At 40.6% G+C, this 25366-nt stretch overlaps 1 protein-coding gene across 5 annotated transcripts in view; it reads left to right on the forward strand.

Annotated features, from left to right (window-relative positions):
* Positions 1 to 25366, forward strand: part of LOC107389593 (abl interactor 2) — a 68776-nt gene that overhangs the window by 40459 nt on the left and 2951 nt on the right. Inside the window, exons 3-10 of one of the 5 annotated variants that reach the window (XM_015965808.2) lie at positions 11119 to 11295; positions 13651 to 13668; positions 14052 to 14155; positions 20036 to 20188; positions 21104 to 21228; positions 21857 to 22126; positions 24455 to 24616; positions 24728 to 24808. In XM_015965808.2, coding sequence (XP_015821294.1) covers positions 11119 to 11295; positions 13651 to 13668; positions 14052 to 14155; positions 20036 to 20188; positions 21104 to 21228; positions 21857 to 22126; positions 24455 to 24616; positions 24728 to 24808 — 1090 coding nt within the window. The remainder of the gene's footprint in view (positions 1 to 11118; positions 11296 to 13650; positions 13669 to 14051; positions 14156 to 20035; positions 20189 to 21103; positions 21229 to 21856; positions 22127 to 24454; positions 24617 to 24727; positions 24809 to 25366) is intronic. The other 4 variants (XM_015965811.2, XM_015965810.2, XM_015965809.2 and 1 more) reach the window with 4 other exon arrangements.

The following is a 25366-nucleotide window of genomic DNA, read 5'->3' on the forward strand; positions in this document are numbered from 1 at the left end:
TTGGAGTTTTCATTAGTTGTCACTTATGAATATCAAATTTAAATGTAATGAACATTGGAAATACATTGGTCTGTATGCATTGCATGAATATAATGTACATGTTTCACGTTTTGAATGGAATTACTGAAATATTTTCAACCTTTTGATGATATTCTAATTTACTGGCCAGCACCTGTACGCTTTGAGTATCGTTCTTTGCTGGTATCCTCTTGTTGTAAAGCTCTGGCCCATAACTGTAGCATTTCTTTCAAATTCTTCTTCTGTGTCACAAATACGTCTAAGTCTTTGAAACTGACCAGTGGGAATGTTGTTTATTAACCATGATGGATGGAAACTGTCTGCTCTGAGGATTGTATTACGGTCAGTAGGTTTTCTAAAAATAGAAGTGTGTAAATCTCCATTATCAGATTTTGAGATTTTTATATCTAGGAAATTAATTTCTGATGAGGAGAAGTCTAGGCTGAGTTTCAAACTTTTGTTAGTTTTGTTAAGATATGAATGGAATTGAAGTAGTTCTGATTCTGAACCAGACCACAGCAGAATAATGTCGTCAATGTATCTTCCCCACCACATCATCTTATCAGCATAGACATTACGATCAGAGTATACATATGTTTCTTCCCAAAGTCCCATAAAAAGATTAGAGTAATTGGGTGCAAAGCATGCTCCCATTGCTGTACCTTTTTTCTGTCTAAAAAATTGGTTCTGAAACAGAAACACATTGTTACATAGAGTCCACTTCGCCAGCTGAAGGATGAAAGAAGAAGGAGGCATATCTTCTGAATGTCTTTGGTCCAGGTAATAGGTTAGTGCTTCTAGTCCTTCTGTGTGGTCAATGTTAGTGTATAGCGCCTCCACATCCATAGTAACAAGAAGTCCAGGTCCTAACGCGTTGGCATTGATGTTTTTAACAATTTAAGCCATGTACTAATAAAGGCTTTTTATTTTTGTACCTCCTGAGTGCCTCAGATCTCCTTTTGCCAACATTTATGTGGATCCCTTGGCTGAAGAGCACCAGTGAGAGCACCAGATAAGATTTCTCACACCCCTGCAGCACTTCCAGCATTTTTTCTATTTGCATTTCTTAAGGACATCAAGGGATTGTTCTTGGCTGAAGTAGCTCCGTTTTTTCAACGTTGGGGACTTACCTTCTTCTCATCCAAAAATGGCTACTGGATACTTCTCATATTCAAAAGAAGAAGGTGAGAGCATTATCATCTCTGATACCCTATTTGACCAGAGCTCTGCAATAACTACAGATGCTAAAAAACTACTCTCTGAAGTTAAAAGACTCTCTGAAAAAGATTTGAAATTACAACTACATATGACTACATTGTCTGATTACTGGAGAGAGAAAATGATACCAAGAGGACTGAGAATTAAAAAATTTCCATCATTTGGAGCAGAAGATTCAGACTTCAAAGGGAAATGGGAGGCCATACTCAATAAATGCTCCCTAGATCTCATGCTTCTCCTAATACAAGAGGCAAAAAAACAGAAAACTCAAATTCAAAATGAAATTGCCACTTTGAAAGAAGAAATCTCTACTAATTTCAAAACACAACAAATCCCTTTTGAAAAAGAACTGCAAATGGATTTAGAAAAATTACAAAGGGAAGTTAAACAAGAAAAGCTGAGGAAATTCAATAGAGACGTATCAGACTACAAAGAAAATAAAGTTTACATGTGGAAACAAAGACAAAGCTTTCAAACTCAGTCACAACGAAGAAGAACTGTTTCCTTCCAACTGCCTAGCAGTGATGAGGATCACCCGGAGACATTAGAATCCTCACCATCTACTTTTTTAGGCACCAGATCCCAAAGAAACAAGCAGAGACAAAAAAACGTAAGACAAGAAGAGGGAGAAGCAAGTCATCAAGGATTCACAAGTTACAGTCGACATACCAGAAGCAGAGACAAGATGAAGATCAACAAGTAATTAACATTTCAGGGGTTCCTCTTTCAACCTGTCAGATCTCTGTTTTATCAAAAGGTCTCACGTTTGCTCCTAAGAACACGGCTAAAGAATTCCAGACCAAAATAGATTTGTTCAAGTTTCACCGTAATCTTCAGCTGAAAGTCTGGTACCATACGAATCCAAGTCAAGCAGCTTCTCGAGACCATATACAGCAAGATGGTGGGAGAACCCCATTCAGACCCAAGTCCACCTTTATACCCAACATATGTAATCAGACTCTGAATGTCTTCTACAAAAAAGTTACACAAGAAGTTGATCAACTCTTTGCATCTAAAAATAAAACGAAGCATAATCTCACAAACAAAGAAAGAGATGCAATTAAGAGGTTATCAGCTAATGAAGACATTATCATCAAGAGAGCTGATAAAGGAGGAGCGGTAGTTGTGTGGGGCAGAGACCAATATGTCACAGAAGCTAAGAGACAGTTGGATAACAGTGAATACTATGAACACATTCAAATGAATCCAACAGAGCAAATAAAGACTGAACTTAAGGAGATGCTTTTACATGCTAAAAATGAACAATGGATCTCACAAAAAGAACATGACTTTCTACTGAATGAGCACCCAAGAATTCCTTCCTTCTACATGCTCCCTAAAATCCATAAGAACTTGGAGAATCCACCAGGCAGACCAATAATTAGTGGCAATGAATCAATCACAGAACCAGCCTCACAGTTTGTAGATTTTTTCATTAAAACATTTGTTTCTGAACTGCCTTCTTTTGTTCAAGACACTACTCAAGTACTGAACAAACTGAATGATATAAGGAACATAGGACCTGGACTTCTTGTTACTATGGATGTGGAGGCGCTATACACTAACATTGACCACACAGAAGGACTAGAAGCACTAACCTATTACCTGGACCAAAGACATTCAGAAGATATGCCTCCTTCTTCTTTCATCCTTCAGCTGGCGAAGTGGACTCTATGTAACAATGTGTTTCTGTTTCAGAACCAATTTTTTAGACAGAAAAAAGGTACAGCAATGGGAGCATGCTTTGCACCCAATTACTCTAATCTTTTTATGGGACTTTGGGAAGAAACATATGTATACTCTGATCGTAATGTCTATGCTGATAAGATGATGTGGTGGGGAAGATACATTGACGACATTATTCTGCTGTGGTCTGGTTCAGAATCAGAACTACTTCAATTCCATTCATATCTTAACAAAACTAACAAAAGTTTGAAACTCAGCCTAGACTTCTCCTCATCAGAAATTAATTTTCTAGATATAAAAATCTCAAAATCTGATAATGGAGATTTACACACTTCTATTTTTAGAAAACCTACTGACCGTAATACAATCCTCAGAGCAGACAGTTTCCATCCATCATGGTTAATAAACAACATTCCCACTGGTCAGTTTCAAAGACTTAGACGTATTTGTGACACAGAAGAAGAATTTGAAAGAAATGCTACAGTTATGGGCCAGAGCTTTACAACAAGAGGATACCAGCAAAGAACGATACTCAAAGCGTATAATAAGACTAAAAGCCTGCCAAGAAAACAGCTATTGGTACCTAAAGAGAAGAACCAACAAAGATCAGATGGTGTTTATTTTGTGACCCAATTCAGTGATCAAGCCCACAAGATCAAAAAAATAATTACAAAAAACTGGGACATACTGAAAAGTGACAGTGTTCTTAGGGAAGCTCTCCCAGATACTCCTACTATCAGCTTCAGACGAGCCCCAACATTAAATGATCAACTTGTTCAAAGTCACCTTCCTCCACAGCAACAAAAAACCTGGTTATCAACTCGAAAAGGCAACTATAAATGTGGAAATTGTGTTCACTGTGACAACATGACTAACACTAACTGTTTTGCTGATGTTTTCACAGGACGTACTTTTTACATTAATACATTCATCAACTGTAATACTTCGTTCGTGGTCTACAGACTAGAATGCCCGTGTGGTTGCTTCTATATTGGAAGAACTAAACGCAAGTTAAAAGCAAGACTTGCAGAGCACAAACAAGCAATCAGATCTGGTAATCATCTATATCCTATGGCAGTGCATTATAAAGACACAAATCATGGAAGCTGTAACTCTCTTAAAATCACAGGGATTGAACATATAAAAAATTCAATTAGAGGAGGAGATAGGCTTAAAAAACTCTTGCAAAGAGAATCATTTTGGATTTACACACTAAAAGCTACTAATTTCCCAGGTCTTAATGGAGAATTAGATTTAGCTCCTTATTTATAATCTCATGTTTTCTTACAATTTGTGTACCATATTTATAATTTTTTCTCAAATTCTAGAAGTGAAATTTCATATTTGTAAGTATTCATCCTTACAATAGGATTGTTTAGATGTAAAAAGTTTTTGTGTTGTACTGGCCATCCAATCAGAATGCAGTCTACCTGCCCAGCTTTGGCAGGTGTCATTGATTGGCCTTTTTAACATGGGGGTGAGTGAGTATACAACCATTTTGAGCCCTGATGAAGGCCCTGTGGGCTGAAACGCGTTGGCATTGATGTTTTTAACAATTTAAGCCATGTACTAATAAAGGCTTTTTATTTTTGTACCTCCTGAGTGCCTCAGATCTCCTTTTGCCAACATTTATGTGGATCCCTTGGCTGAAGAGCACCAGTGAGAGCACCAGATAAGATTTCTCACACCCCTGCAGCACTTCCAGCATTTTTTCTATTTGTACCTCAAACATATTGTAAGGGTTTGAATAGAAAACTATAGGGTTAACATTTTGTTTTCAAGGTGAGCTCAACGGGTGAGAAATGTTGTTCCGGTGCCAATTTTTTCAGCCCTGGTTTGCTATGCTAGTAAATACTCCATTACGAGATATTCTGTTGAAAATGTTAAGAGTTTGTAAGGCGTGAGTTATGGCAACAGTAGCCTGAAAATAATACTGATGAAAGAGCAACCAGAGACTCTGAGTCATCACAGTATAATCGCTGACATGAGCCAATGCTGTTAGATTCAAGCCATGTTTGCCCGAATAACTAATGACTCCACGGTGCATGACCCATGTGATCTTTAGTAGATGCAATTACATCATCATGAATTTAGCCTAACATGATAGATTTTTTTCCTCTGGACAAGAAATAAACGATATGGCCACCTCTAGATGAAATTTAAAAGAATCACATTAACTATAAATATATAATTAAAAAGTGCCTGTTGGACATTTGATACACCTCTAGCTCTCAACTGTGTGTGTGTGTGTGTGTGTGTGTGTGTGTGTGTGTGTGTGTGTGTGTGTGTTAACAGACAGCTGCACCAGTGTTTCTAAAGCTCAGAATGATAGAGAATAGGCTGTAAGGTTAAAGTTTGACAAGAATCAATACATTTTTATGCATTTAATCTACTGATTTATGTATATAATTTCTCAAGACCACTTGAAGTGAGTAAACTTGTAAAAATTTTACAGGAGGAAAATGTGGAGATATATATTGTATATCAGAATTCAGCAAAAAAAATATCCATATAAGTTTTGGTCCATATCGCGCGCCTTACTACATGCTAACCCAAAGCCAACGGAGATTTCTGGGCATTTTCAGCGAGAAAAATGTAGTTAAGCGACTCAAAAGTGAAGCAGCGTCAACAAGTCAAGGACAAGGACAAGGCCTGTTAGTAACCACAGCTTGCTCTTTTGTCCAAATAGTTCCATGATTAACATCCAAACACACACAGAGAAAAAACTAAAGTTGAGAGTCAAAATGGCCGAACATCTATTAACGTGAGGCTGTGGCCTTTCTTCAGTGCTAGCTCTGAAGTCACGTGGCTCTGTTGCTCATTAATTATTTTGATTTTTAAGCATTAAATTCCACATGAACAGAAGAGTTACAAAAAATTCACCCCCCGCAGAGTAGTCATTAATGTAAACTAGATCTATTAAACTCAAAATATTTTTTTACCAGGCTGTAAACATGTGTATTTCTATTGTAAAATTAGCATTTTTAACATGGGAGTCAATGAGTATTTGCTCACTTCTGCTGCCAGCCCCTACCGGATGAGGGTGGAACTGCAATTTTGGCCACTCAGTTTCAAATTTATTGCAGAATTATGGGGGGCTTGGTTTAGCGACACGCTTAAGTCAGTATGCCTCTGTGGCTGCTGCAATTTTCATCTTTCCTCCCTGACACACCGACCAACTGTGTGGTCAAGCTGCTCAGATTCTCTCTATATTTAGCAGCAAAAATGTGATTAACTGTCCTCTTTAAAGGGGCATTATGGAAGTTTGACAGCCAAAACATGTATAGAAATAATACATTTCTTCTTCATACATTCCCCTGCAATGCCCTGGTCCTAATGAGCCCTGGCATTTTTACTGTGAAAAAGAGAGCTGCTCGGGTCGAGCAGGCTGCTTCATGCACGTTCACGCTCAGGCATAGCCCGTAGCATTTGCTATCAGTAGCTTTAGCAGCAGAGAGAGGTAGTGCCAACTCAGCAACTTTGTCGCTGTTCCTAACGCCTAGTGACAAAGCTAGCTACATTTCTGAGGGCCCTTAGCTACTTTCTTCTAGATATTTCCTGCAAATTTGCAACAAAATAGCCATTTTTGCTCCGAACCGTTCTTTGAACGTTGTTTCAGCTGTCATCAAGGATATAAATGTGACAAATACAAAATACGTCGCTGGCGCTTTAGCTCACATAGTAAGATGTCTGACTCTCATGCAGAAGACCTGGGTTTGATTCTGGATGTGAACATAGTTTATTTAGAGTTTATTTTTTACATTAATGGTATTTTTTTTTTTTACAGTAAGATGCCCAAATTTTTATTTGAGACTCGCCAAACGGCATTGAATTCACAAATAAAAAAGATGTGGGTTCAACTGTCATTTTGGAACAATTTTTCAAGCAAGAGAAGGGAATAATCTGAGCATGCAGGAGGACTGACCCATCATAAACCTTTGTCGGCTGTGCTGAAGAGAAAGGTACAGAACCAAATAATTTGATTAATTAGCTGCGCATTCTCCTGTCCTCTGTCCTCCGGGCCACACACACACACACACACACACACACGGGACTGTCTCAGCTGTTATTTTCGTTAAGGAGTGTGCACGTACATCATGCGCGCCTCGTGCACGAGCCTACTATTGAAGCTGCCGTTACGCTTTTGGCCTGAGGTGGCAATCGGGAGCATAAATATTCAAAACTCTGTAAAGTCCCTTTAATGAAGATGAACAGAACAACACAGGATTCCCCTAGATGAACTCCTTCCTCAGCTCAGAGCCCAACCGAGAGATGCAGGTATCTGGCTTGAACAGGTGAGCATCACAGTAAATCAGAGTGGCGCAAACTAAAAACAATTGGGGTTTTTATGCACGTTTTCTGTTCCGAAGCATGGAAGTTAATAGAGAAGATATTAAATTTTCATTTAAGATTATTCCTTTTTTTTATTTTAGTTGTTGAACTGTGAAAAAATATTTAACCTACTTTAAAACAGGAACAGGAAAGGCTACAGATAGAATAGAATAGAAATATAATAGAAACTCCCTTTATTGTTCCTCAGTGGGGAAAGTTTGGTGTCACAGTTGCAATAACATTAATTACAGGAGCAAAAAAGGAGAATAAAAAATAATAGGGCTGCACAATATATCGAAAAATTATCGTCATCACAATAACAGGACGTGCGATAGGCCCATCGCAAAGCACGTCAAAAACGGCGATAAATGTTTGGTTCAAACATTTCCATCCATGTCATACATCAACTTTTTGTAAACCAGCTGTTTTTTACACGGAAGTATTATTTGACCAATCAAATGTAGCCCTTCTGGTATGCGGCCAATCAGATGGGTCCGTTCACGTAATACGCCCGCCCCCTACGTAGACCCTTAGGATGGAAAGCAACATCCGAACTGAGTTAGCGGCGCCGTTCCCTTGTTCGTCATGCTGGCTCAGAGCAACGAACGCACTTTGTGCTGAGGTTTCTGGAATCAGCGCTGCTTTCAAACGTGAACGTGAGTCCGCTTGGTGTTGTTAATCAGCTGATAATAACCGGGCTGACTCAGATACGTGCCAGTGAACCAACCCACCTCCCTCCATGTCACTAGTGTTCCACCAGGTGGTGGCTCCGGTTAGCTTCCAGCTAAAAGGCTACAGCACTCTCCTCCCAGTCCCACCCTGCTAAAGAGGGCCTGGAAAAGTTTCCCCACACATCAAAGTGATTTTTCATTTATGAGCTTTTATAACCTTGTTAATCAGGATAGTTGATTTGCTGCTACACATAAACTGTCAGTCAGAAGCTCTGCTAGCCGGTTATCTTAAGAGGAGCTAGTTCAATTTGTTAGCTTGTTATCAGAATCATAGTTGCAGTTTCATCATCTGAGCTGCTTTTTAAGATCTAGGTAAACGTGTTCAATTTGGGGTTAAAAACAAACGTTTTCACATATTTTCCATGTAGTTTTTTGCCAGTTCCTCTTCTGAAAGTAGACAATTGTTTTTCTCTTTCCCTCAGAAAATCTTAATATTCTCCTAGTTTGGCCCAGCGCAGTTCACTTTCCAATTGCAGCAACAGCCTTATATCATAACCACATAAGTGGAGAAAATGCTCAGTAGCAATGAGAGAATTTGCTGTTGCATTTAAGTGATGTTAACTATTATTTAACATTTAAAGTAATTTTCTGACTTTTTTATTTATTCAAAAACCCTGGTAAGGGATGTTTTTCTGTATTTGGAACATCAGAAAAAGTTTTATGGTGGAGGTGATGTTTTAAAGTCACTGAGAAACTGCATGCATGCAGTTTGTTGTTTTGCTGCTAATACAGTAGCAGGTGCAGCTGCATATTTTTGCAATAAAAATGTTATGTTGTAATGGAATTCATGCATTAGTTTTTGTTTGCTTTGAACCCAGAGCAGACGTCACACGCCAGACGACATCAACACTGCATACTTTAGTATTTGTTCATTTATCGTGAGTAATATCGATATCGCAATATTAAGCACTGTTATCGAATATCGCAGGTTTTCCTAATATCGTGCAGCCCTAAAAAATAAGAATAAAGGACAAACTACAAGAAAACATAAAACAGACATACCTAAAAGATTCAAAATAATGGAAATATGCTGTGTGTGTGTGTGTGTGTGTGTGTGTGTGTGTGTGTGTGTGTGTGTGTGTGTGTGTGTGTGTGTGTGTACACGCACACAGCATCCTTTTCTTTTTTTTTCATATTTTAAACAATGAGACATAGGTAAAGAATACCACTGATGTGCGCGTACTTTAAAATCGACTTGCTCGCGTGTAATTGGGCTGTTCCACATTCTGTGTTAATTCAAAAATAGGTTTGTTTCTAAATGAAAAGGTTCAACCATAAAGATCTGTTGATAAAGGAAAACGTGCACATTTACCATCACTTTTTGATAAAATGTCGAGTTTGGCCCACGACTTCGTCCCAGTTTTTCATTTCGACCTAGTGTGAATTAGACTTTGGCACCCCTGCTCTAGAGGAAAGCTCTGCTCTGTGTTTGAATATTTCATTTAAAATTCAAAAGCTAAACCTCACTGTATCTAGAGAGTGGGTAATGTATAGTGCCCCCCTAGAAAATATGAATACATCTCCTTACTTCATGGCTTCAAGAACAGGTTGTCATCCATATTAAACCTCTCCAAAAATATCTGCAGTGTTAGAACACGGCGCTGTGAGAATGTGTTTCTCACACTGAATACTCCTCGGGGCTTTGTGTTGTTGGTGGGAAAATAAAGGAAGCACATTATTACAGACTCTAACATTTGTTCCTGAATTTCATAAACAGTGTAATTAATTAATCATTGATTGAAGTAGCTGTTGCAAAACCGCCAGTGTTTCTTTTTAATGTACTTCTGCTGCATATAGTCTTCTAATCAACAATCATACGATTATGCTCAGGAATGTAACTAGTGTTTCTGATGAACATACCACAAAACCATCAGTCTTACATTATGCTAACGATAGGCTGTAAACATTGAGATGTTTAGCCTGACAGCAGCTTGCAGGGATTCTCAGATAAACACATACATCTCTGTGCAAATGCCCTAAACCACCTTTACTTTTCTTTAGACATTTCCTCTAAAAAGTCAGATTGTATTGCGATTTCTTAACTTGGTCTTAATTACTAGTTTTTCTGGTTTTCAGGAGATTGTTACGGATTTTGGTGGATGACGACGAGCATACCTTGATAGCATATTGTGGAATGTCATATTTACAATAAGAAATGTGGACAACTGGATGACAAAGAACAGTTATAACTAAAGAAAAATATCTAACAGATGTGAAAATCATGGTTTTAAGAAATAAAAGAAAATAATCTGACCCTGAGAGAGAATCGTCCTTTAGTTGGTCCTTTATGGTTCTTAAATACTGTTTTATGTTTTCAAAATGGTCTTTGGTCTTATTCAAAGTGGGAAACAAACTCCTGATAACAGTCAGGCTAATAAAATAGCCAAAGTTCAAAGAAAAATAAACTTTGAAAGACCTTCACAAAAACATTTAGCTTCTTAACAGCACAATACGAAATATTAAGAATGACTTGATTTAAGGCTGGGCGATATGGCCTAAAATCAATATCACTATATACTGAGGATTTTACCTCGATAACGATAAATGGACGATAGCTACAGGTATGCGCAGAGACAAAAGTTGTCCACTAGATGGAGTTGTCATGTGTATTACGTTGAGTCACATTTTTACGTGACTCAGGGTGGTACAGCTTCTTAAAGGGACATGAATGCTGCCTATCTACACACATCTTTTCATTTTTTTTATTATCAGATTTATTGACATGGGAACATTTATCTCAATAAGTCAGAAATTTCGATAACGTTAAATTTTCGATTTATTGCCCAGCCCTACCTTAACTTGAGTAGAGTAATGTAGATAACACTATTGTGTATTTAGATTAGACCAGTCACATATTACTTTGGTGTTACAGCATTGATAATACTTTCAGATGAACTTGAACCTTGTTTTTTGAGTTTGATCCAGCATAGCGGGGTGGGTTTTTTTATTTTTGTGTTGTGTTATTTTTCTGTTTAAAAACGTAAAAGTTAATAAAAAGACTTTGCTAAAAAAAAAAGAGTAACTTTAACCTGCAGAGGTTTGAAATTATACTTAGCTGGAATATTTAGGCCTGAGCAGGGAAAGCACTGCAAATGCATATCATATTGTTTATATTTTTGTTTCCTCCAACCAGACGGTTGACATTCATAAGGAGAAGGTAGCAAGGCGGGAGATTGGCATCCTGACCACCAACAAAAACACATCTCGTGCTCATAAAATCATTGCTCCAGCCAATCAAGAGAGACCTGTGCGCTACATCAGGAAGCCCATTGACTACAGTGTTCTGGATGACACCGGACATGGAGTCAAAGTAGGTGACTGGTTGGTTGTAGACTTCACTGCATGTCACTCTTTTTTTTCTTTTTAAGGATTTTAAGTAAACAAATAATAACAACAAAGTCATATTGATAAATAACAGCTCAATAGAAAAAGTGCCTCTCAAGATAAAAACCACAAGGTGCTTCAAGGTTGAGCAATAGCATCATTACCCAATGAACATCTTTGGTGTGTTCTTGCTGTGTTGAAATTCTAATTCCATCTTTTAGTTCTTTTTAAAACACAGAAAGGTTTTATTTACCTGCAACATTTCGTTTGCGGCTGCAAACTTCGTCAGGCTGACGCTGATGGTGGCGTCACTTCCTTCACCGATTTTAGAAAGGAGTGCGAGAAAGAGGCAAGTCGAAAGCACACAAGAGCAGCAAAAGAAGAAGCAGAAAGCACAATAAAGAAGTCAGCCGTAACAGATCACTGCACAAGAGAAAACCATATAATGGACTGGTACAACACAAGGATCATAAACACCGAACAACAGAAATACAAAAGATGGATAAAAGAAGCTATCGAGATAAAGAGACGTGGATGTGGGACCATGAACAGAGACGATGGAATTTACTCGTTGGATCGCGCATGGGACTGCATCGTCGGAGAGGGGAGAGCAGGCAGCAGAGGGCTACAACGTCCTCTGCTGCCCGCAGATAAACAGAGAAGGAAGTGACGCCACCATCAGCGTCAGCTTGATGAAGTTTCAGCCGCAAACGAAACGTTGCAGGTAAATAAAACCTTTCTGTGTTTTAAAAAGAACTAAAAGATGACAATACCCAATAAGCCAAAGTTCTTAAACCAATGAGTTAATATCTGCAATCTTGTGTCTTTCTACTGTTCATGAAGAGATGACAAACATTTGTTTTCTAGTGTTACTAAGGTGAGATGGAGACAGTTATAACCACTATTTAATACGTAAAATATGTACTTTAAAGTTACAATCCAGAGTTTTCCCCCTTTCAGGAATTATGTTAGCCTGGCAAGCCATCCTATATAAGTGAACATATAGTCTGGCCACGACCCATAGACTGAGCTTGGTCATAGTGTGGAATCTACGGCTGTCTTTCAAACTGCCCCTGCATGCTATTAAACAACAAACAATGTGACATAGTCAATGGGGCAGTCCTCCATACACAGTTGAAGGAGTCGCATCCTTTTTCTAACTACCTCTAACTGCTCTTGACTCAAAGAAAAGCCCAAGTCTGAATAGTCAAAAGTTGGTGCCTAAGCTGTTTCAAACGAGCCAATGCCATCTTAGTTGTTCGTTCTGTCCCATCGTCCTGCCAATCAACCAATCAAACTGGTTGAGAGCTGTGATTGCTAACGTATCTAGATTGATGCCGAGTTGGTGACCTTTCTAATGGACAAATACGTCTTTAAAATATGAATCACCAAAATAACGTGAGAATAATAATAGTCAAAATAATGTGTTTTATCCCTCTTTGGCATGTCTAGAAGAGCATGTTCATGAACAAGAGGTGTAAACACGGAAGTGAAAAGAAAGGCTAATGGTGTGATACATTTGTCGGCCTCTATATGGTGCCGTCCAACACGTTCTCACACCCGAAGTGTTGAAAAATGACGATGGGTGACCAAGCATTTGTTTCCGATGCGTTGGGAGCCCCAGTGCGTCGGGAGGCGACACACTGTGCCAGAGCGTCGTTTTCTGACTGCCGCGGTAAAACGAAGATTTCACCGAATTATGACCTTTACCCTCTAGCAATTTAACCTTTCCCTCACCCTCATCCTAACCTTAACCCACTTGCAATAAAAAAAAGCGCATGCAAAACTTTGTTTCTAGTTGTAACGTCCCTCTCAAAAACAGTTAAGTTTAGAATGAGAAACTGGGTTAAGGTTAGGATGTAGGTGAGGGAAACATTTGATAGCAGAGGTTAGAGGTTAAATGTTGGTTAAATGTGCATTTTACAGCAGGTTGTCAGAAACCAACACTATCACAGCACGTCGCCTCCCGACGAGTTGGGAGTCCCGATGCGTCGGGAACAAACGCTTGGTCACCCATCGTCATTTTTCGACGCTTTGGGTGTGATAATGTGTTGTGCCGTCGGATTAAAAAAATCTCTGGATTGTAGTTTTAACTGTGTGGAACATAACATATCTCTGTTTCTGTTTTCACACCAATGTATTTAAAAGTGCTCTTTGGGATTGCTGCTTCTACAGAACTCAGTCTGTCTCTTTATATTAACGTCTTCATGCTTTGTAGATTTTAGCTGTTGTTTCTAGTAACTGGTGAGATTGCATGTTGTTGCTCTGTCACTAATCTCTAGATGAATTTTCTCCTGTCTCCCGTTCCTCCTGCTCCACCTGCTTTCACTGATGTATTAAGTGGTTGATGAAGTTCAAGGTAAGGATGCACAGCACACCTACACACCACACAGGAGTTTTTATGACATCTCAGACCTGTTGATGTAGAGAGGATTGGCCTTTAACCAAAGCAACAAGACAAGCTTTTCATATTGGTTGTATGTTGTCAAAATTCTGCAATGGACCGGCAATCTGTCCAAGGTGTACCCCACCTGTTTGCCCATTGACTGCTGGAGATAGACACCAGACCCCTGCAACCTTGCATGGACAAGCGGGTTCAGATAATGGATGGATGGGTTTGTCAAGATGCTGTTATACTAACATCGCTTAGTGGTGTAGCCTAAAGTTGAAGGTTTCTAGTAACATGACACATATTGGTCACCATCAGAGTCCTAAAGGGAGCTCTTTAATGTTTTTCTGTAGGTGAATGGCCAGCAGAGTCAGAAACTAGGAGGGAACCTATCCCGGTCCACCCCTCCAAATCAAAAACCACCCAGCCCTCCAAGGGCAGGCAAGGGGATCTTAGGGTATGTACGCCCAACAGCCTGTTTCTACTTTGTCTCATTGTTTGCGCGTAGATGTTTTCAATGTCATTTACTTAGTGTGCTTTCTGGTATCGCGTCTTGTTTTGTTTTACTGTCTTGGTGCTTTGACTGAGAGAATTACATCTCTGGATGATGAGGGATTTCCAACTTTCATCAACATAAATGAAGAATGAAGAGGAATCTGCTCTACAGATGCTTCGGCTGTTAACAGGTTGCAGCTTGCGTGCGACTCCTGTAGACAGACAGAGGGGTCCTGAGGCAAGACTGCTGCAGATCTGACCCAGCAGAGGGGTCAGTGCAGTGCTCTGAAAGATAGCGTCATCCGTTGTGAAAGCTTGTTTTTGTTCTCTTCTGTGAAACATCTAGGTCATCCAGCTGTATCTCTCCTTTCCCTCTGTCTTCACCTCCCTTTCATTCATTACTGTTTCTATTTTACTGTTTCTCTCACTCTAATCTGTCACTTTGTTTACTTTCACCTCACAGATATCTTTTTGACAGGTCTTTGTTCTTCTTTTTCTTCATCTTATCTTATAGGACAACTTTGTTCGTGTGTCAATAATCTGTCAGCTGCAGACTAGCCCTCCAGCCCTTTTAGCTTGAATATGCTGAAAGGTTTTTTTTAGTACTTTTTGTATATTTTGTTAACACATTTATAATTGTTAGTTAATGTCTTCCCTGCAGCACACAATAATCAGTGTGGTATTTAGAGATACAGGTGAGACTCCAGGAGATACTGCTAAAGGTCTACTATCCTGCATGTTTTAGTTGTTTTCCTGCTTCAGCACACCTGATTCATTGGTTTAGTTACCTGTGCATCAGGACGTCAAGCTCTGCAGAAACCTCCCAATCACCTGCTGGTAAAGTCAGGTGTGTCAGAGCAGCCCCACAGCTCTACTGTGTAGACCAGAGGCTCTAAAAGTGCAACATTCCAGCACCCCTAAACATGGCTTCACTTCTCAACAACACAAGTAGGTGTTATTTATTTGAGTTCATTAAATCCAGTCCTGCAAGCGCCAACGAGTTACAAGACAGCATTAGCAAAGGAGATTACCTAAATATCTCCAAACTGCGAAGGTTGGTGTCAAAACATGAACTTGAAATGGTTCTCCATGCCTTTATCTCCTCCCGTCTAGATTACTGTAACACACTTTTCACGTGTTTTAACAAAAAAGCCCTTGACCTCCTTCAGTTGGTCCAGAACTCTGCAGTGAGGCTCCTAACTGGAGCAAACAGAAGAGCACACATCACTCCTATTCTACTGTCTCTGCACTGGTTACCCGTTAACTTTAGAGTTCATGTTAGAATCCTGACTAGAACTTTCAATGCTCTACATGGTCAAGCTCCTCCCTACATTACTGAACTGTTAAAGCCTCATGCTCCAACCCGAGCCCTCAGGTCCACACACCAGAACCTTCTAGAAGTTCCAATGACCAGATATAAAAGTCGAGGTGATCGCTTCTTCCAGACTGTTGCACCCCGACTTTGGAATGATCTTCCTTTATCCTTACTTAGTGTTGACAGTCTGGACACCTCCCACTGTCCTATCGGGTGACCCCTCCAGGAAAGGCGACCACTGAGCAGGGCTGATGGTTTATCCCTTGGCAGGGGTGAGGTGGTTCTCACTCCTCACCCCCTGCTGGTTAAACCATCAACGCTGCTCAATAATCATCTTTCCTGGAGGGGTCACCTGATAAGACAGTGGGAGGGTTAAAAAAAACAGCTGAAGACCCTTTTATTTAAAGCTGCTTTTACCTAAATCTTTTGTTTTCTTATTTTTAACTCAATTTTGTAATCACCTTTCATTTTTTTTTTATAATTCCTTATTTTTTTTATTTAAATGTATTTCAGATTTAAGATTATTATGATTTATTGACTTTATGATTTGTTTTGTTCTGTTTTTGATCTATGTGAAACACTTTGTGATTCTCTGTCTGTGATGCCTGCTATATAAATAACATTTACCTACTAAAACGTTTACTTACAACCTGTAGGTAAGGATTTGTGCATACATTTGTGAGGTGTATTTCTGCCCTAAATAGTTAGCGGTATAACAGTGGTCTGGAAGCTGCCTTGGTCAGATTGTGTCAGAAACGCGGTACAACCCTGGGAGGGGTTACCAACCAAAAACATTTGCATAAAGGCATAAAGATTAGCATCTAATTGAGACCTGAGTAAAAAGCTTCGTGACGATTACAATAGTAAAATTTGCTCATCTGTTGCTATTTCTTTTCAGTTATGTCACATGACCCAGACTTTGAATCCCAGGCAAAAACTCATAAATACCAATTTGTTGCAATTCCTGTCACAGATTGCTGTGATGTTAGACTCCAGGAGGAGGGCAGGTGTAGCCTGGCAAAGCGTCCTATATGGCCATGACCCGTAGGCAGATCTCAGTCGTAGGGCAGGATCTACAACTGTCTTTCAACTGTCTTTGCATGCTATAGGGAGCCTAATTCACTTCCGCATCATGGGTCACCCAGAAGAACGAAAAAATGAGTGCAAGTCAACGGGGCTAAAAACACTATTTTCTAATCCGCTTTGCCTTACGCCCTGGATCACACATATGTTGTACTGCAATTTAATTGAAAAGTAATGATGGGTGTTTCGACCACGCCGGTCACGTACTTTGAGATTTAACAGCTTGTAAATGTTCGTAATTAGCATGACTACATTCCAGAAATTGGCGCGTCGCCAATTAACACATAATCTCCTCTCCCCAAACTAGCTGCTACTTAATCAAAGGACCAGATTTATGGTGGTTCTTTCCTCCTGTGGGAGGTTTGCTGAACTTACAGCCCTTTTCCTAAAATATCGTCATCCCCCCCATTCGAAAATAAGCGCGTTCTTGGTATCAAAATGCGTCTTTAAAATTCACAGACATCTTATGTGAAATCCACGACACAAAACAAGCGGAATTAGAAAATAGCGTTTTTAGCTCCGTTGACTTGCATTAGTTTTTTCGTTCTTCTGGGGAACCGTGGTGTGAAAGTGACTTAGGCTCCCTATAGGACAACGCTAGGACCAGTCAGAGCAATGAACAATGTGACATACTCACTTCTATGTCAGTCAGTGAGGCAATCCGACATACTCTGTCAAAGAAGACACAAGTACGTCCTTCCTCTAAATAAGAGACTTAAGTACCTCTAGCTGCTCAGACTCAAACAAAAGCCCAAGTCTTAATAGTCCACAGTTGTTTCAAACAAGCTGATGCCATCTTTATTTTTTCACTCGGTCACATTATACCGCCCACCAAACCAACGTGTACTAGTGTTATTTGTTATTGAAGCACAGGGGTGCGATGGTGAGACCCCCCACCCCCTCCCCCGTATCATGAACCTCTACGACAGCGATCGAAAATACCAAACTTCCTGTTATGTTTGCCTCAACAAGCTCTTCCAACACACAACAGCAAATATCGTTTAATAACATTTAATAAATGTCACCCTTAACAGTTGAGGAGATGCTGATATTAATAATTCGTGCCTGCTTGTGAGTGCTGATGTACATGGAGCCCAGTAGGCTGACCGGACCAGAACCAGCTGGCCTGGGACCTCCCAGCTGTCTTTGTTGGTGTCCACTTTTCCTTTTCCTGTAACCTGCTGATCAGCCGGCTGCTGTACGCTGAGTCGACAGCATGGGGGGATTATTTTATTCTCTGACGTGTGGTCAGCAGCTAGCATATCAGCACGATGCATTTTCACTGGTGCTGTTTCATTTGAAAAGACTGTTGATGTTTAACTTGAAGTTTTGTTTTAGTAAAGCTGATTTTTCACCAAAGTTTTGACATTCAGACCAAAATGTGCTTCTAGAAAAGATGAACAGAAGCAGCTTAGCAGTTGGCTGGAACAAAGTTGTGGTCAACAAGCCAACTGTGCCTCTCTTTCTCACTCACACACACACACACACACACACACACACACACACACACACACATGGAGAGTCAAGGGAAAAAAACAGCAGAGAGCTGGCAATGTGCAGCAAACAACAGGCTCTCTAACTATCTGCACACTCGACAACCCAGAGGAACATTCACAACCCGTTTATTCCGGTTGTGTTGAGGCTGTGATTCAGTTATTATTCAGGTTACAGACTCTTTTAATTGGAAAATTAAAAAACACCATTAGGATTTCTTCTGTTTTAAAGCTGCTTCTGCATCTGGGGCTGAATCGGGTTTCCTGCTCATTGGCCTTGGAGGATACCTGGCTTACCGGAAAATTAACGAGCTGTCTAGGAATATTGGCCTGATCCCAGAGCTCAGAGATGGATTACACCACGCTGTGAATTCACAGACTCACATAATTGTCGAGAATCGTGAATCGTATGCTTGGGACTTTGGCCGAGATTCATTCATTGGCACAAAAGATGGATGCCATCAAGGAGAGAGTGGACGAATCAGCACGGACTGGGATAGTTTAATGTCCATTATTGGGATTCTGAGAGGTTGAGGACCAACAAACTGTAAGACAGAGAGGAAATTATCTCTGTCTGGCCCCAAAACAATTTCTAATCAGAATCTGGCGCCCTTGAGCCAACAAGGCTACAACGAAAATCCCCCCCTCAGAAGATATGTGGAATGTGCCGTCGCTATGGCAACTCAACTCTGTCTCCTTTCCCAGCCTGGGCGGGATTGCGGGAAGGCCGCTGAAGCATCCAGAGTCACTGCAACCCTCCAACCCTCAATGCTCCTCCCCCTATCCACACTGAGGTGACATGCGCTGCTTCTATCGTGGCTGCAGGAACTGAAGTGGGGATAGTCCCAACCCACCACCCCACCTAGTGGACACTTATGTTGTGTTGTCTGAAGTCTGTTGCATATCTGTCCTAGGTGTTGTTTTTCAGAGCAAAGCTGCCCTCCTGGTGGGAGGGTAACTCTGAAGTGCCTTTTTTTCCCTCTACCTGAACCAATCCTCATGTAACCCTCTTATCTCTATTAAGGTAGCACGACTCAGGGTTGCGAATAACCACAGTCACCAATTCTTGTCAAGTGTCTTGCCCATGTATGTCTGATCTCTGAATTGTGTGTACTGAAACTCTAATTTCCCTCTGGGATTAATAAAGTATCTTTGATTTGATTGATTGGAAACCAGAGTTTAAAATTAATCTTCCGAGATAAAGATAAGATGGGACACTAATTATTAAAAGGTTTTTTAAGAATCACTAAATATTTGGAATTTTTATGCAATTTCACTTTTTATTCCAGGAGATGTCCACTTGATGTCAGATAGCTATTTGGTGTTTGTTTGATTTTGTTCATTTTCATTATGCTTGAACTGTTTTGTGCATTTTGGGGGAAAATGTTTACAGTGAAAATATGTTTTTTTTTTCTGTTTCTTCTCCTTCTTTGGTGTTTATGTGTCCCATTTCCTCCTCTTTAGTGGTGCTGGGTTAATTGTAATGTTCTAAAAATACAACCTGACCTTCAGTTGTGACCTTATACCGTTGTGCCCTTCCCTCCCAGCTAGAAGGAGGCTGAACCATCAGTGCACAGTAATATTCAGTCCTAATGCTTTGGGTGGTTTTATAGCCATTTTTGTTGTATAAATGTCAAAACTAGATGTTTTACAGCCTTTAGAAGGTTCTACACTGACTGTCCTGCAGCATCCTCTTGTGGCTGTTTGTTTAAAATCATTCCTGCTGAAACCTCATTTTCCTGTGGTACCGACACAACCTGATGAGTTTAGACCTCCGTGAGCTGGCCTCATTTCTACATCTGACTGCATGTATGTTCATGCATGCACATTCTTGTATGAACATGTATGTTCCTGTTCAGCAGGTCAAGGTTCAAACCCAGCAGGAAGTCAAAGGAACAGATCACCAGAACCTGTGCTGACCCTATCTCACCCCTACCTATTGCATGCACAGGAAGAACTCCCCGTACAGGACTCTGGAACCAGTGCGCCCCCCAGTGGTTCCCAATGATTATGTGTCCAGTCCAACCAGAAATAATTCAGCTGCTGGACAGCTTCCCAGTCCGGGTCGGACCGCCACGCTGAACCATCGGCCCCGAACATACAGGTAGCCAGGTCGGCGTTTAAACATGGCTGCCTGAGCAGAGCTTCGGTGCCACTCTTCTTATTCCGCTGACAGAAATAAACCCTCCTGATATTCAACACCTCTGAATGTTTTAGTATGCACTATAGAGTTAGAAATGCTTATCTCACCACTGTTGTACCTGAGTGTGAGGCTAAACGGACAGGTGTGTTGAATACACAGCTTGAGCATCATTAGACTAACCCTTCATTACGTCCTTGTTTGCATTTCTGTTTGTTGTCTTGGCTTGATCAGTCTGCTTTAACATCTCTGCTGTATTTCTTTGTTCTTCTGGTGTCATTAAACTGTAAATAAATACCTTCTTTTACCCCAAAACTAACTGATGTAATACATCCTTCACTAGTTTCATTCAGAAGATCACATGGCTCTTTTTATATACAGTCATTTTATTTATTTAAAGTCAATGCTGCAGTTTCTATTTAAATTAATTTAGTGTCAAATGGTTTCATTTTTTGCTCAAATTCAAGCAAACGTCATGAGAAGATTAAAATGTACCAATTCAGTCCAGTTGTTGTCTAAAACCATCAGACTGCATCTCATTTTCTCTCATTTCATGGCTTTTCTGCTGGAAATAACCAAACCTGTTGCTGCTTTTTCTCTGCAGGTTTCTGTTTCTCGTCTCACCACTGCTGCACTGTTCTGTGTCGTGTTTGGTTTTTATGAACGTATCCTCATGTCTCCACAGAAACACCGTGTTGTAAATAGCCACAGATGGTTTGCGTCCCATGCACATGTGATAGAATTATGACAGAGAGATGAATTATTACATTCATTCTGTTTTACACGATAAACTTAGAGAAGCAAAACGTTTATGTTAAAGAGAACATAAGTAAAAAAGAATAATTCCCTGTGTGTGTGTGTGTGTGTGTGTGTGTGTAGTGGCAGCAGTGGAGGCAGCCACCCCAGCAGCAGCAGTCGGAGCAGCAGCAGGGAAAACAGCGGTAGCGGCAGCGTGGGGGTTCCCATCGCCGTGCCCACGCCCTCCCCACCCTCCACCTTCCCAGGTAACAGATGCACACGCCTTAACCTCCTTCCTGGGGCGTGTTTATAGTTGTTTCTTTTTGTTTTTATATGATTTCTCCTGAATTTGGTAAAAAAAAATACAAATTCTGAAAGTAAGTTATTAAAGGTGTGGAACATTGAATTAATTTTTTTATTGATCTGGATTCAAATCATCTCTCCGGTTCCCTTCACTGGAAGTCTTCCTGTGGATCAACTTCAAAAAAGTTCAACTTTTACACTTAAATAATCAGGTTTAGCTAAACAATCTGAAGTCGTTTTTTACTTTGCTTTGATCTGGATGTATAATTAAAGCTTTGTGTACTTGAACCAAAAAAAAATAATGGTTTGGGATAACCTGAATGTTTTAGGTGTAAAAAAGTAAAGAACTTTATTTAAAGTTGATCCACAGAAAGACCCTTTTTCAGTGTTTAAAGGTTTCGTGTGAATCTGCTTCCTTTTCCAGGATCAGTTCAAACTTGTCATGAGGAGTCAGATGAAATTTCAGGTTCATCTGGTAAAAATACCAAACTACTGTTCTGGCTGTGATGTTACAACGACAACATCATTTGCTTCCTTCTCTAATCGTTCTTCTTAACCAGCTCCTCTTCTTCCTTCCTCTCCTCCCTGAAGTCTCCCCGACTGCTGGACCATCTAGCTCCTCCTCCACTGCTCCTAACTCCTCCCCCTCTCCCTCACCAACCCCTTCCTCGTTCTCGTCTTCCTCATCCACCACAACATTAACTCAACACAATGCACCTCTTCCATTGAATTCCCCATCACACAACACAGACTCATCTATCAGTAACACCCCACCACCACCTAACCCTGCCCTCAGCACCCCTGAAGAGCTTCAGTCTCTCCCTCCTCCTGCCCCTCCCTCCTCCTCATCACCTACAGAAGGTGAGTTCCTCTGAGGCCCAAACATCTCACATCCTCTCTTTTGATCTGTCTCTCTTCTTGTTTTCTGTTTGATGAAAACCAATGAGCACAAAGTTCAGTCTGTGGTCAGCTTTAGATAGGTGCTGGTCATAAAACTAGAATATCAGGACAAAGTTGATTTATTTCTGTAATTTCATTCAAAAGGTGAAATTTGTATGTTAGATTAATTCATTACACACAGACTGATACATTTCAAATTTTTCTTTCTTTAGTGTTGATGGTTTAAACTGACGACTAATGAAAATTCAGTATCTCAGAACATTAGAGTATCAATTAAGATCAATGCAAAAAAGGAGTTTTAGAAATGTTGGCCACCTGAAAAGTCTGAGCACTCAGTATTTAGTTGGGGCTCCTTTGGCCTGCATCACTGCAGCAATGCGGCATGGCATGAGGTCCATCCGTCTGTGGCGCTGCTCAGGTGTTATGAGAGCCGATGGTGCTGTGTTGAACTTTGACCTCAGAAACCCAATGGACCAACACATGGAACCCCAAACCATCACTGACTGGAAACTTTACACTGGACCTCAAGCAACATGGATTTTGTTCCACTCCTCTTCCTCCAGACACTGGGACCTTGATTTCCAAAGGAAAATTGACTTTCATCAGAGAATAAATCCTTGGACCACTCAGCAGCAGTCCAGTCCTTTTGTCTTTTGCCCAGGTGAGACGCTTCTGATGCCGTCTCTTGTTCATGAGTGGCCTGACACCAGGAACCCAACAGCTGAAACCTGTCCTGCATACGTCTGCATGGTGGTTCTTGAAGCTCTGACTCTAGCTGCAGTCCACTCTTTGTGAATCTCCCCACATTGTTGAATGGGTTTTGTTTCACAATCCTCTCCAGGGTGTGGTTATCCAGACTGCTTGTACACTTTTTTTCTGCCACATCTTGTCCTTCCCTTCTCCTCTCTATTAATGCGCTTGGACACAGAGCTCTGAACAGCCAGCCTCTTTAGTAGTGACCTTTAATGTCGATGGTCTTGCCCTCCTCATGTAAGGTGTCAAAGGTCGTCTTTTGGACAACTGTCCAGTCAGCACTCTTCCCCATGGCTGTGTAGCCTACAGAACTAGACTTAGAGACCATTGAAAGGCTTTTGCAGGTGTTTGGGTGAATTGCTGATTAGAGCGTGGCACCAGGGGGCTTCTGAATTTAATCTTTTCACAACATTCTAATGTTCTGAGATACTGAATTTAGGATTTTCATTAATTGTCAGTTGTGATTAGGGACGGGTACCAATTCACAGTAATCAATGTCGGTACTTAACTGTAGCAGTTTTTGATACATTTGAGTGTTAAATCGTTAATTAAATATTTTTTAATTAAATATATTTTTTTCTCAATATATGACCTTATTTGATATATTTGGTGTTATATAACATACAACTGTTTTTTTATTTTATCATCGTAGTGTTGTAGAAAATTCTTCAATATGAAAACCTTTAACAACAACTTTAAATGATGCACAAACCAAATCCAGCTCCATGTACTCCTAATCCTCTCCTTTCCCCTCTGGACAAACTGTGATGGTGGGTCCTTGTAGTTTTATAAACTGCAAATTAAACTGAAGCAAACATCTTTTCTGTGAACTAAATTTACTGTGTATCTTCTTTTCTTTTGCCGTTCTTTTTCAAATAGTTGACTTTTCCTACTCTTAAGTCAGAATTACCGAGGAGAAAGCGAACGCACCATTATCTGCGGAAGCTAAGGTATCAAGCTAGCATTATCTTCAACAGTTTATTTACCTGCTGGAGCACATTAAGATGATGATAACTCACTTAGATCGTTGTCAATGTTGTCACCACCCAGTCGCCCATCGCATTTAGTGAAGTAGACCCAAACTTTAGAGCACGTTCTTTCTACCATGCTGCTTTCTCTGTTTACATCTCGCCTGCAGCGACTGACGACATTACGCTCTTCCACATGCGCTGTTGTCTATCTTGACAAATCGCTGTCTCGCAAGTTCTCGTTGATGAAGGACAGGCACTGAACTCTATAGTACCTAAACAAGGCACCATTTTGTATCATGTGAATCGGTCCTCGGTCGGTACCACGGAATTTGGTTGGTGCCTTTAAAAGTACCGGATTTGGTACCCGTCCCTGGTTATAATCATGAGAATTGAAGAGATAACCATTTGAAATATGTCAGTCAGTAATGAACTGAATTGAATCGCTGAATTACTTTTGTCCTGATATTCTAATTTTACGACCGGTCATGTTACTGCTGTACCGTTGTGGTGTGTCAGGAGCAGTTTGCTAAATAAAGTTTTTAACAAGGCCTCTCTGCTGCGTCAGATTCTGTGGTCCAGTTCTACAGTATGAACCGGCCCCAGCCTCGACAGCCAGCCCAACAAGTGGGGGGGTCGCTGCCGTACCGCCGACCCCCCTCTGTGACTGGTCAGCCAATCACAGTGCAGAACCATGTCAACGGGGGTCCCCACTACAACCAGAGCCCGGGTATGTACTGGAAAACCTGACACCACATTCCAGCAGCAGCCTGGTGGAGGTTTGATGGATTAGGGGTTTTTTTTTGTGTTTTAGTTAACTTCAACTTTAAATGTTTTACAGCGTCCCCCCCTCCCCCCTCCATCCTCCAGTTCACCCCTCAGCTGCCTCTAATGGGGTTTGTTGCTCGAGTCCAGGAGTCCAGTAAGTAAACCACTGCTAACTGGGTTGTTTATTGACAGTACTGCTCTATAATCCAGCTCATCAGTCTGGATTTAACTCATTCACTGAGATTGACGACTAAAGTCGTCAATGGCATTTTTTTACTGTTTGAGCGTCGGAACAAGCCCCTGTGCTGAGAGAACAAACATCTCAGCTCTAAAGCCGATCTTCATCCACGTACGTCACACGTCACGTGATCAGGAAGCAGAAAATCCATGTGTCAGGAGAACGTTTTGGGCCGTTCCTGTAAAAAAAGTGAGGCGCGAACCGGAAAAGCGTCTGCCGATCACAATTTGACAACAGATTATGAAAGAACGGATAATGCTCGAAACACGCGGATTCTTCCTGATGTAAGAGGTGAGTCTCCTCTTTGTTTTGGTTGTTTTGGCGTCGACATCATCCTAGCACACGGTGTTCTGTGACTCTTAAAAAAAACAGTAAAAACGGTGAGAAACGCTGGCGGCGAAGGCCGTTAGCGATCAGGAAACAGCTGGCAGTGAATGAGTTAATTAAATCTGTGTTTTTGACCTTTTGACCTTT

This window comes from Nothobranchius furzeri, chromosome 14, assembly GCF_043380555.1.
Source record: "Nothobranchius furzeri strain GRZ-AD chromosome 14, NfurGRZ-RIMD1, whole genome shotgun sequence".
NCBI classification, from domain to species: domain Eukaryota; kingdom Metazoa; phylum Chordata; class Actinopteri; order Cyprinodontiformes; family Nothobranchiidae; genus Nothobranchius; species Nothobranchius furzeri.